We start from the raw sequence: 13,114 nt of genomic DNA on the forward strand, positions 1-13,114 counted from the left end.
TAAAGGTAGATTCTATCTTCTTCCCTGTGTCTGCTGAAAACACAACCCCAAACTAGAAGAGTTCTGGTACACTAAAACGTAAGACTAGAAAAGGCAATAACATTATTCATTGTTTTAAAAAGACAATATGGACTTCCCTGGTGGTCCAGTGGGTAAGACTCTGCACTCCCAATGCAGGGGGCCTGGGTTCGATCCCTGGTTGGGGAACTAGATCCCATATGCATGCCGCAACTAAGAGTTTGCATGCCACAATTAAAGATCCTGTGTGCCGCAACTAAGACCAGTGCAGCCAAAATAAATAAATACTAAAAAAAATAAAAATAAAAAAGACAATAAAGAAAAAGAGATTTATATTTCAGGATCTCTACAGGCAGGGAATCTCTAAATGCTTATGAAAGAACAATTCAGCAGAAGAAAGAAGAAGTAATTTACTACTAAATGGTTTAGCACAGAAGCTGTGGCTAAATGTTTCCTCACAAAACATCTTACTGGTTTTGAAAAACAGGAAGTCACAAAAGAAAAACCAACACGTCTTTATAAAATGCCAAAATTCAGTCTCAAAAAAAGAGAAATAACCATGTATGAGACTCTACTAAGCATATAAATTATCTCCCCAAAAGTTACTGTTTAAAAAAAGAACACACTCTATGAAAATTTCTATTTAAGTTCCAGGAAAGGAAAACAGTGGTATTAATGAAGTAAGCAGAACAATAAAACTTTCCTAAAGACACATGCCAGATTCCAACAGTCCTCAAGGATTAGGTCCCTCAGTGATTTATGATCAAATATGAAAGGATCTCAATTATACGAGTAAAACACTGATGTTCTTCCCTTTGGACATGAAATGTTCACCGCAGAGTTTTCTGTGTACTTTTATAACAGAATTCATGTTTTATTCTTGCAAAAATTGTATTTCTGTTGAAGAAAAACATTCACTACAAGAAAGGTATTTAGGTCACTAGTGCATAGTCATTTTCTCTAGCTTTACATATTTCCATAAATATATACTGCCTTAGTTACTTCTCTATTACTTTGGCTTCCTCATATCCCAAAGGCATTATATATTGTGGTTAATAAGAAAAAAAAGTTAATGCATGCACTTGGCTGCCAATTGTCAAATGCACTTTTTGGACCAAAGAAAGAAGTAATGCAGACAAACTGAGCAGGAGAGAGAAATTTAAATAGAGAGGGAAAGACAGAAAAAACGTACCACATCTAGTGTCTGAATAAATAGTCCCCAAGCACTTCACAAATTATGGCAAGTAGAAGTAATATGCCAACATATACTGAATTCTCACTGTAAAAATTTAATACCAAGCTATATTAACATTTCAAATCAGAGTAGTTGGCACCTTTAACATAGTGGTTCTCAAGCTTGGATGAATACTGAAATCACCAGTTTTTAGCTGTTGTGTTCTTTTTTTTTTTGGCCACGCTGCGTGGCATGTAGGATCTTAGTTCCCAGACCAGGGATCGAACCCATGTCCCCTGCAGTAGAAGCATGGAGTCTTAACCACTGGAACACCAGGTAAGTCCCCCCACCCTTGTTTTTTTTTTAAATCACCAGTTTTAAAGAATACTGATGCCCAGGTCCCATCCCCACAGATTCTTACTTAATTGGTCTGAAGTATGTCCAGAGCATGAAAATTTTTAAAGCTCCAAAAGTGATTCTTATGTGTAGCCATGATTGAGAACCACTGATTTAAAATGACATAAATTGAAGACAGTAATTTAGTTGTTGGGGTACATGGACACACACACCCCAGAGTTCAAAAACCTTGGTCATTCTTCTTAGAAGCAACCTCTTAATATCCTAGAATCATTAATTCTCTCACAAGCTCATCCAATGACAGCAGTGTAAAAATAACTTTGCCTTTGTTGCCTATATGTGTTCTAAAAACTGGTAAGTTGATTTAGTAGAGTATTTCATAAATAACATTCACCTAGAAGCTGACAGCAGTACTAACCAAGGATCCAGGCCTCACAAAAACATTTCCTGTAGGATCTGGGTTGTACATTTATTTTACTGCCAGCCTAGGTTCTATTACAGTTTACTTTCTTTACAACTTTTCTTGATTTAAGAATATATTTGCATTCAAAGGATTTTGTGGGTTAAAGTGCATTTTCAATCATTTTCACAGTGACCATTTTCTTCACAACTTTGAAGTATAAGTAATGTACAATAAACTGCATATCTAAAGCATGCAATTTCATAAGTTTTGACATACATATATTTACATCCATAAAACAGCTACCACAATGAACATAAACATTTTTTTCACACTTAAAAATTTTCACACACCCCTCTGTAATCTAATCTATCCCTCCTTCTACTCTTATGCCCAGGCATCTGCTTTCTGTCACTATAGATTACGTTGCATTTTCTAGGATTTTATATGAGTAGAATCATACATTATGTTAAAAAAAGTTTTTATCTGGCTTACTTCACTCAGCAAATGATTTTGAGATTCAACCATTTTGTTGCGTATATCAAAAGTTCTTTCCTTCTTATTGCTGAGTGATATTCCTATCAACACTCATGATTACCACACTGTATAACCAACATGTTTTATAACCAACATGTTTTCTTGGCATAGACTATTGTGAGAAGCTAACAAAAGCTCCTAGATGTTGGTATCAATGGTTTTTGGAAAAACTAAGTCTGGTGATCCCCATTTTATTTTTTTTAATTTAATTTAATTTTATTATTTATTTGTTTGTTTGTTTATTTATTTATGGTTGCATTGGGTCTTTGTTGCTGCACTCGGGCTTTCTCTAGTTGCAGAGAGCGGGGGCTACTCTTCATTGCGGTTGATGGGCCTCTCACTGTGGTGGCTTCTCTTGTTGCAGAGCACAGACTCTAGGCATGCGGGCTTCAGTAGTTGTGGCTCGCGGGCTCTAGAGCACAGACTCAGTAGCTGTGGTGCATGGGCTTAGTTACTCCGCGGCATGTGGTATCTTCCTGGGCCAGGGCTCAAACCCGTGTCCCCTGCATTGGCAGGCAGATTCCCAACCACTGCGCCACCAGGGAAGCCCCGATCCCCATTTTAGTTCTCACTTTACCACTTATCAGCTATGTCTGAAGCAAGTCACTTCTCTGTCACATACACCTTCTCTGGTAAATGAGGATATACTACCTCACCTATGTAATTCACCTTAGATGAGTACTTAAGGACTCTCTGACTTCTAAGACCTATTGATTCTATTGAAATAGGTAAACCTTCTAGAAAGATAGGAGTGCCCATCTGTTTATATACTGTCTGTGGCTGCTTTTGAGCTGCACCAAGAATGATGAGTACTTGTGACAGAAACTGTAGAGCTGTCAAGCATAAAATATCTGTCCTCTCAAAAAAAAGTTTACCAACTTGTTCTAAGTAATCATGAAATGTTCCTGAAGCTAGCTAAAAAATCATGTGTAGTGATGTTTAGATTTACTGATTGACAAAAACACATTCTACTGTTCTAAAAAAAAATGTTTTTCCTTGTTATTTTAGCTAAAAAAATGAAAGAAAAACCATAGGAACTTAAAAATAGATATTTAAGGGCTTTTCTGGTGGCGCAGTGGTTGGGGGTCCGCCTGCCGATGCGGGGGATGCGGGTTCGTGCCCTGGTCCAGGAGGGTCCCGCGTGCCACGGGGCGGCTGGGCCTGTGGGCCGTGGCCGCTGGGCCTGCGCGTCTGGGGCCTGTGCTCCACCACGGGAGAGGCCACGGCAGTGAGAGGCCCGCATACCGTAAAAAAATAGATTTTTAAAATTCCTGTGTCAGTACCCAATATATTCAGATGGTATATAAGTTACTAAAATCAAAAGGCACATTATAAACCCCAGTTCAAGAAATATTAGGAAAATATTGAGTTAAAGAAATACTATAATAGTTTTCTAGGAAAGTCAAAGTAGATATGTATGTTTTCATATTCCTGCCCAAATAATAAATACTTGACAAAATCACTACTGCCAGAATAAAAAATGAACAGCCTATAAAAATGGCTGGTGAAACTTAGATATCCAAGAATACTTTCTGCACCTTCTGTCAGATTTTTGGTCTAGGAATAATAGGAGGAAGGCTGTATAACACAGTGGTTAAGAAAATGGACTTTAGGATCAGAGAAACCAAAGTCAGTAAAGGCTATTAGCACTACTGTAAAATAACTGAATAAAAGGTCCTCAAAATATATTTTGAAAAAGAACAATTTTTTAAAAGGAATTATCTTTTAAATTAAAATTAAAGTCATTAGGGAACTACAAATACTGGAAAAACCCTAAGCAACTCAAGAAGAGATTATGTGAGGAAACCTGCCAGCTAAAAAAATGCACTCATTATTAGAAGAAAAGATATAAATTTCTATTATAGGATGTAATAGAACCACTTATTTGATTATTTATCTGAAAATAAATCTGGTTAGCTAATTCAGTGATCTGGGTTTTCTCTTCCTAATTACAAGTTGCTGCTTTTTTTTCCCCAAAAGACATATACCAGGTCATTAAAAGTCTGATCTGGCAGTCATCTGGAGTACAAACTGAAGATTTCAAAGAAAAACCATGTAGATGTCCACTATAATGACATTGGAAACTGCAAGGAAAGCAGTACTGTTTTGTAAATAATCAAGATCAATTAAAAACAATTTGTAGGCTCAAGGACAGAAATAGTATACTTTAGGGTCTTTAGGAACAACACAATGTTGTAATTAAAATACAATGCTGGGACTTCCCTGGTGGTGCAGTGGTTAAGAGTCCACCTGCCAGTGCATGGGACACAGGTTCGAGCCCTGGCCCAGGAAGATCCCACATGCCGCAGAGCCACTGAGCCTGCGAGCCACAACTACTGAAGCCCGCATGCCTAGAGCCCGTGCTCCGCAACAAGAGAAGCCACCGCAATGAGAAGCCCGCACACCGCAACGAAGAGTAGCCCCCGCTCACCACAATTAGAAAAAGCCCGCACGCAGCAGTGAAGAGCCAATGCAGCCAAAAATAAATAAATAAAAATAAATAAATTTATATTAAAAAAATACATTGCCTCCTATACCTGAATGCCTATAAAGATGAGTTTTGTGAGATAGGTTTGTTCTATGTTGTTTAATCTCAATTCCTTGTCTTTACTTAGCGTCTTTATCATTGCCTTGGAGATTCTGACCAAACGCCACGAACTCAGATCTAACCAAAAGGGAACAGTGGCCAACTTCTGTGCAATCACCTTATTGACCCACTTTGTTCTTTTGAGATAGCTGCTGGAGGCTGGTTTTCAGACTCTATCCACAGTTGGGAATATCCAAACTTTCAGATGATTCTATCTTTGAAAAGGGATTCTGAAAACCATAATCTTTTCGTGTTATCATTATCTCTGCAAACAAAGACTGTTACATAAAATCATTCTGAATGTATGGCTAATACGTAATGGAAAAATACAGTTTACAAAGGGAAATTGAAATTGAACTCACCTGTCCACTTTTCCCTATTTCCAGCTCCATTATGGCAACAGGAGTGTGCATTTGAGCTGAGTGTCTTGACTGCGATTTGCCATCAACTCTCCAGCTCAAGCCCCGAAGCCCACTGTCCCAGCGGCTCTGGTTCATGAGGCTCTCTCGGATTTTTGTCTTATGGCTCTTCCAGAATTTGGAAATGACAGCAGCTTGGTCAGATGTGATCCCGCCTTGCTTTTTGGTTTGAGCAGTCAAGAATGCTTCCAGCTGGTTGAAATCCATGTCTGCAGATGCAAGAGACTATAATGACAGAAAAAATAACAGATATGAATTTGGTAGATAACTAGAAAAAGATGCATCTTAACTACAGATCACATTTTGAGTGATTCTTAATCACTGAATAAGCTTTCAAAAAGGGTCATCAAAAGACAGTAATGAGAATAAGCGCTTCATAAATACAAAAATATTCCCTTTGAAAATACTGAATATCAGAAAAGCTATTGTGAAAAATTCCACGTTGGAAATTCCCTGGCGATCCAGTGGACAGGACTGCATGCTCTCACTGCCTAGGGCCCAGGTTCAATCCACAGTAGGGGAACTAAGATCCCACAAGTCCCGTGACATGGCCAAAAAAAAAAAAAATCCGTGTCACTCAAATTCTCTATCAATAACTAGAATCTATAAATATCCAGTTCCATGATGAGGAAATAATAAAATATAAATAAAGTTAAAATGTAAAAATAATAAAACAAGAGAATAAAATGAATTAGTGCTCTGATGAAATCTTACATAATTTCACAGTGCCTTATAGCCAGGCTTGGTTTGATATACTATAACTGGGTAATGCCTTGTCCATACGAAGTACTAAGTAAATTTTGTTAAGTGAATGAATTAGTTTAGTTTTATAGCCCATCTTCAACCAAACAGCCAATAATACTACAATATCCAATAATACTACTCTGTAACTGTATACTACTTTATTCTTTTCCATAAATTTTCAAACCTTAATTGCCATTGCTGTTCTGAGAACAGTAAGCAGCTAAACTGAAGCGGGAAATCATCAAAGGGCTGGGGCAATGGAGCCCTGAATAGGTCAGTGATGGTTAATGATTTGGTCTCCGAACAAGCTTTCCCCTGCCTGGACATGAGGATTGATATGAGCTCCAAACCAAACTATCATAGTACCTCCTTTCTCTGGGCACAATGATTGATCCAAATTAATCTCCCAATTTAGGAGGAGAAGTGGTCTTGTCTCCTAAGGTCATGGTACCAGAAGAACATGAGACTGGAGGGCTGCAGACAGACATCTTTGATCTTTTGGCAAAAGCCTGATTGCAATAAAATAGAATGAAGCCAAGCAGAGATGAGAGTGGGTTCTAATGGAGTGATACCCTGTTCTGTAATCCCCAAGGCCTTGGTTCCTGCAGACCTTTCTTCAACTCTGTATGTTATCTCGACATCTTTTCCACCTGTAGGCACCAAAAACTCCCGTTTACTATTCAGGATAATTTAAGCTGTATTCCTATCATTTGGAACCAAGAGTCCTGCCTACACTTGAGCAGTAGCAGTGAGAACAGAGGAATGTAAAGGTAGACAGTGTACAGGTGGAGTATAGGTAGAATAGGTGGAAGGGAGGCTGAAAGACAAACATGCTGTCTTTCATTCCTCCATTAATATGAAAAAGTTGTACGATAAATATTACAACATAGATTAAACAACATAAATTAAAGATATTTCACATTACATCACATTACAATTCAACAAATGTTTACTGAATATCTGCCTATTTACCAGGTTTTGGGTAGGAGGACCCAAAATCTCTGGCTATGCCACTCAACAGAAACATTAATTTGTATAATATATTATAATTAAATAAAATTATTTCTACCGGCACTTTGCTTCACACTATCACATCACAACACAGGTGATGTGTATCATTCTTTTCCTCAAAGCATATTAAGAAATCTATTCTGGGGCTTCCCTGGTGGCACAGTGGTTGAGAGTCCGCCTGCCAATGCAGGGGACACGGGTTCATGCCCTGGTCCGGGAAGAACCCACATGCCGTGGAGCAGCTAGGCCCGTGAGCCATGGCCGCTGAGCCTGCGCGTCCGGAGCCTGTGCTCCGCAACAGGAGAGGCCATAACAGTGAGGGGCCCACGTACCGCAAAAAAAAAAAAAAAGAAATCTATTCTGATTTAACTTCACTTGTGACAGAAGTTATTTTGGTTGGGTTCCAGTCAATAATATCTTGAACTGGGGTCAATTCATCCAAAAAAGGTGTTACCGTCTCTGTAACATATTCTTCTTTTTACTTGCTCAACTCTTTAAAAATGTAAAAACCATTCTTAGCTAATGGGCTATACAAAAATAGTGTGTCCTGCAGGATGTAGTTTGCCAACCCCTGCTCAAGAACATCCTACAAAACAAACTGACACATGTCCTACATGACTTGGCAATGTCCCATCTAACATTATGTGGAACCTGTTTATAATTACCTGGGCCTAGAAATTAATCTTTTTCTTTTTACATAAAAAAATATTTTTTGGCACAGTTTTAATAAGCTCTAAATTTTCCAGGAATGCAACTAATACAGCTTGTATCAATATTTTAGTTTGGTCAGAACTTTACAAATAAGTTGTTGAGCATTTTGGAAAATCTCATTACCAGTGGCAATACCATTCACATTTTGATTTCTGAACTACCAAAACAACACATCTACATATGTCTGAGAATCACTACAAGAAAAACTCCTGCTGAAAGATTTGGTCTCTTTTTCAGATGAGGATATACAAGAAACTCATTGACTTGAACAGTCTTTCTGAGATTGTTAAGCAGATTACTTCCATCAGTATTTAGCTGGGAGTCGAGGCTGAATCACTACTGCAGATGCTTAAATCAACTATTTTAATAAATTGATTATCAGTTGTTTAAAGGGGAAAAAAAAAGGAAGGAGCAAGGGTGGGTGGGAGGAAAGTAGATGTGGCTATAAAACTGCAACATGAGGGATCTTAGTGGTGATGGAAAGCTCTGTATCTTGACTGTACCGATGTTAATATAGTGGTTGTGATATTATACTACAGTTTTGCAGTACGTTATCGTTAGGGGGAATCAATAAAAAATACAATGGTATCTCTTTGTATTATTTCTTATAGCTGCATGTGAATCTACAATTATCTCTAAATAAAAATCTTAATTAAAAAAAGAAACCTACATCAGGCCTATTTCTTGCTCTAAATATAAGTTCTTTAAGAGGGCAGAGACCTTGCCTCTCTTGTTTAATATTTAACCCCTGGAGCCTCGCACAGTGACTGGCATATAGTAGGTGATCAGCAAATATATAATGAATGAGTGAATAGTTGGATGAGCATGAAATCTGGAATCCCCCCCAAAAAAAACTAGTACTGTACTCACTTGATCTTGGGAAAGTCATTTAGTCTTGTTGTACCTCAATTTCCCCATTTATAATATGTAGATATAATATAGAATATGGTTATTTTAAAACTTGGCTCCAAAATTCTTTGACCCTTCTCCCACAAAGAGTTAAGGGTCTATGTCCTATTCCCTAGAATATGGGCTGTGTGAGTGTTTGATCATGGCAATTCCAACTATATGACATTCTGGAAAAGTCAAAACTATGGAGACAGTAAAAAGATCAGTGGTTGCCAGGAGTTCAGAGGGAGGAAGGGAGAGATGAATAGGTGGAACACAAGGGATATTTTAGGCAGTGAAACAATTCTGTATAGTGTACAAAATCTGATACTAAATGGTGGACACACATAACTAAACATTTGTGTAGAAAGAATATACAAACAGAATGTACAAGACAAAGAGTGAATTCTAACGTAAACCGTGGATTTTAGTTAATAATGTAATCAACACAGGCTCCTCAACTGTAACAAATGTACCACACTAATGCAAGATGTTCATAATAGGGGAAATTGCTTGGGAGCAGAGAGCAAGGGAGTATATGTTAACTCTCTGCACTTTCCATTCAATTCTTCTGTAAACCAAAAACCGTTCTTAAAATAAAGTATATTAAAAAAAAAACCCAAAAACTAGTGATAGATACAAAAACATGCATAAATTTTAGATATTATGCTGAATTTTAAAAGTTAGATACATCGAGTATATACTGTGTGATTCAATTTATGTTATGTTCTAGAACAAGCAAAACTAATCTATGATAACAGAAACCAGAAAAGTGGTACCTAAGGCAGAGGTGGGGCTGACTGGGAAGAGGAATGAGGGAACTTTCTGTGGTGATGATAGGATGATAAGATGATGATAGAAGTGTGGATTACACAGGTATATACATTTCTCAAAAACTCAAACTGAATACTTAAGTACTATCATATAAATTATACTCAATTTTTTTAAAAAGCAAAAAATAACTTCTTACAAAAAAGATACCATTTTTTAAAGTTACAAATTCAAATGAAATACTGAGATTTTGTAAAGTATATAACTGACAGAAGAGTAGTATGCAGAATATATAAAGAACTCCTTGAAATCAAAAAAACCTAACAGCTAAAAATTTGACCAAAAATATGAGCAGACTATTCATAGAAAGGGAAATTTAATAATAAATCAATCAATAAAAATATGCTCAACATAACTAATAATAAAGAAAATGTAAACTAATACCATTTCCCTTCCATTAAACTGGCAAAAAGTAAAATGCCCCACAATATTAAAAACTGTTTCTTTACTTTCTCACCAACAATTCTCATATACTGTTGTGGGAACAGAACATTTTTGAAGAGCAATTTTGCATTATCTGTCAAAATTTAAGATGTACATATTCTAGAACTCAGCAACTCTTCTGCAATGGAAAAAACTTAGAGAAACTCTTATACCTATGCACTAGGAGTCCTATGCAGGAATGGTTATTGCAACAATGTTGGTAATAGTAACAAATTAGAATCAACTCCAATGTCTGGAACAACAAAAACAAAAATGGTTAGTGACATTCAAACCATGGACTAACACACAGTAAATGAATTAGAATTATATCTATCAACATGGAAAAGCACAAACACATAATGCTGAACAACAATAACAAAAAAGACAACTGCACACAAATATATAAAGTATGATACTATTTATATGAAATATTATAAGATAAAAAATACTATAAATTTAAAATACGTATGTAGTAAAAATGTAAAATTATGCATGAGATTGATAAACACCTAATGCAGGCCAGAGGTTACTTCAAAGGACAAGGAGAATGAAATCTGAGAGGCATATAGAGGGCTCTAGTAGTATCTACAATTTTTTTAATGTTTTTAATAAAACTAACTTTAGAACAGATGTACAGAAAACTTATGAAGATAGTACAGATTCAATATACCACACACTCAATTTCCTAGGTTATTAACATCTTACATTAGTAAAGTCACACTTGTGACAATTAGTGAATCAATATGGATAACACTATTATTAACCATAGTCTATATGTTATTCATATTTCCTTAGTTTTTACCTAATGTGCTTTTTATGTTCCAGGATCCCATCCAAGTTACACTACATTTAGTCATCATGTCTCCTTAAGTTTCCCTCGGCTATGACAGTTTCTCAAACTTTTCTTGTTTTTGATAACCTTGACAGTTTTGAGGAGTACTGGTCAGGTACTTTGTAGAATGTCCCTCAGTTTGGATATGCCTCATGTTTTTCTCACGGTTAGACTGGGGTTATAGGTTTTGGGAGAAAGACCAGAGGTGAACTGCCATTCTCATCATACCACATCAAGGGTACATGCTATCAACATGGCTTACTACTGCTAATGGAAACTAGCTGAGGTAGTGTTTTTCAGGTTTCTCCACTGTAAAATAACTCTTTTCTCCCCCTTTTCTATAATCTACTCTTTGTTGGGAAGTCACCATGAGCAGCCCACACTTAAAGAATAGGAAGTTACGCTCCACCTCCTTAGAGGCAAAGTATCTATATAAATTATTTGGAATTCTTCTGTGTAGGTCAATAATGTTTTAAAATATCCAAAAAAGAAAGAAATAATAAAGATCAGAGCAGAAATAAATGAAATAGAGACTAAAACAAAACAAAACAAAAACAAAAAGATCAGTGAAACTAGGAGCTGGTTCTTTGAAAAGATATACAAAATTGATAAACCTTTAGCCAGACTCATCAGGAAAAAAAAGAGAGAGGGCCTAAATAAATAAAATCAGAAATGAACAAGGAGAAGTTACAAAGGATCATAAGAGATTACAACAAGCAAGTATATACCAATAAAATGAACAACTTAGAAAAAATGGATAAAGTCCTAGAAATGTATAATCTCCCAAGACTGAATTAGGAAAAAACATAAAATATGTACAGACCAATTACCAGTAATGAAATTGAATCAGTAATTAAAAAACAAAACAAGCAAAAAAACTTCCAATAAACAAAAGTCTAGGACCAGAAGCCTTCATAAGTGAAATCTACTAAACATTTAAAGAGTTAATGCCTATCTTCAAACTATTCCAAAATAGATTGAAGAGGAAGGAATGATTCTGAACTCATTCTCTGAGGCCAGCATCATCCTGATACAAAACCAGACAAAGACAACTGCAAAAAAAGAGAAAATTACAGGCCAGTATCACTGATAAACATAGATGCAAAAATTCTCAACAAATATTAGCAAACCAAATTCAACAATATGTTTAAAGGATCATACATCATGATCAAGTGGGATTTAACCCAGGGATGCAAGTATGGTTCAAATCTGAAAATCAATTAATGTGATACACCACATTAACAAATTGGAGAATAAAAATCCTATGATCATCTCAATAGACGCATAAAAAGCTTTTGACAAAATTCAACATCGATTTATGATAAAAACTCTCAACAAAGTGGGTACAGAGGGAACATACCTCACCATAATAAAAGTCACATGTGACAAACCTGCAGCCAACATTATACTCAACGGTGAAAACCTGAAAGCATTTCCTCTAAGATCAGGAACAAGACAAGGATGCCCACTCTCGTCACTGTTATTCAACATTGTACTGGAAGTCCCAGCCACAGAAATCAAACGAGAAAAAAAAATAAAAGGAATCCGAATTAGAAGGGAAGAAGTAAAACTGTCACCATTTGCAGATGATATACTATATATAGAAAATCCTAAAGATACCACCAAAAAACTATTAGAACTAATAACTTAATTCAGTAAGTTGCAGGATACAAAATTAGCATACAGAAATCTGTTGCATTTCTATACACTAACAGAGAACTATCAGAAGAGAAATTTTAAAAATAATAATATCATTTACAGAAGAATAAGACACCTAGGAACAAATCTAACTAAGGAAGTAAATGACCTGTACTCAGAAAACTATGACACTAATGAAAGAAACCAAAGACAACACAGACAAGTGGAAAGATATACTGTGCTCACAAGTTGGAAGAATTAACATTGCTAAAATGACCATATTACCCAAGGCAATTTAAGATGCAATGCAATACCTACCAAAATACCAACAGCAGGGACTTCCCTGGTGGCGCAGTGGTTAAGAATCCGCCTGCCAATGCAAGGGACACGGGTTCGAGCCCTGGTCTGGGAAGATCCCACATGCCGTGGCGCAACTAAGCCCATGCGCAACAACTACTGAGCCTGCGCTCTAGAGCCCGTGTGCCACAACTACTGAGCCCACACACCACAACTACTGAAGTCCGCACACTCTAGAGCCCGTGCT

General features: G+C 36.5%; 1 protein-coding gene across 2 annotated transcripts in view; it reads right to left on the minus strand.

The window, feature by feature from the left end:
* COMMD1 (copper metabolism domain containing 1) overlaps positions 1-13,114 on the minus strand; it is a 148,339-nt gene that overhangs the window by 79,104 nt on the left and 56,121 nt on the right. For both annotated transcript variants that reach the window (XM_030877342.2, XM_030877341.2), the window contains exon 2: positions 5,436-5,717. In XM_030877342.2, coding sequence (XP_030733202.1) covers positions 5,436-5,717 — 282 coding nt within the window. The remainder of the gene's footprint in view (positions 1-5,435; positions 5,718-13,114) is intronic.

This window comes from Globicephala melas, chromosome 12 (genome assembly GCF_963455315.2).
Source record: "Globicephala melas chromosome 12, mGloMel1.2, whole genome shotgun sequence".
NCBI classification, from domain to species: domain Eukaryota; kingdom Metazoa; phylum Chordata; class Mammalia; order Artiodactyla; family Delphinidae; genus Globicephala; species Globicephala melas.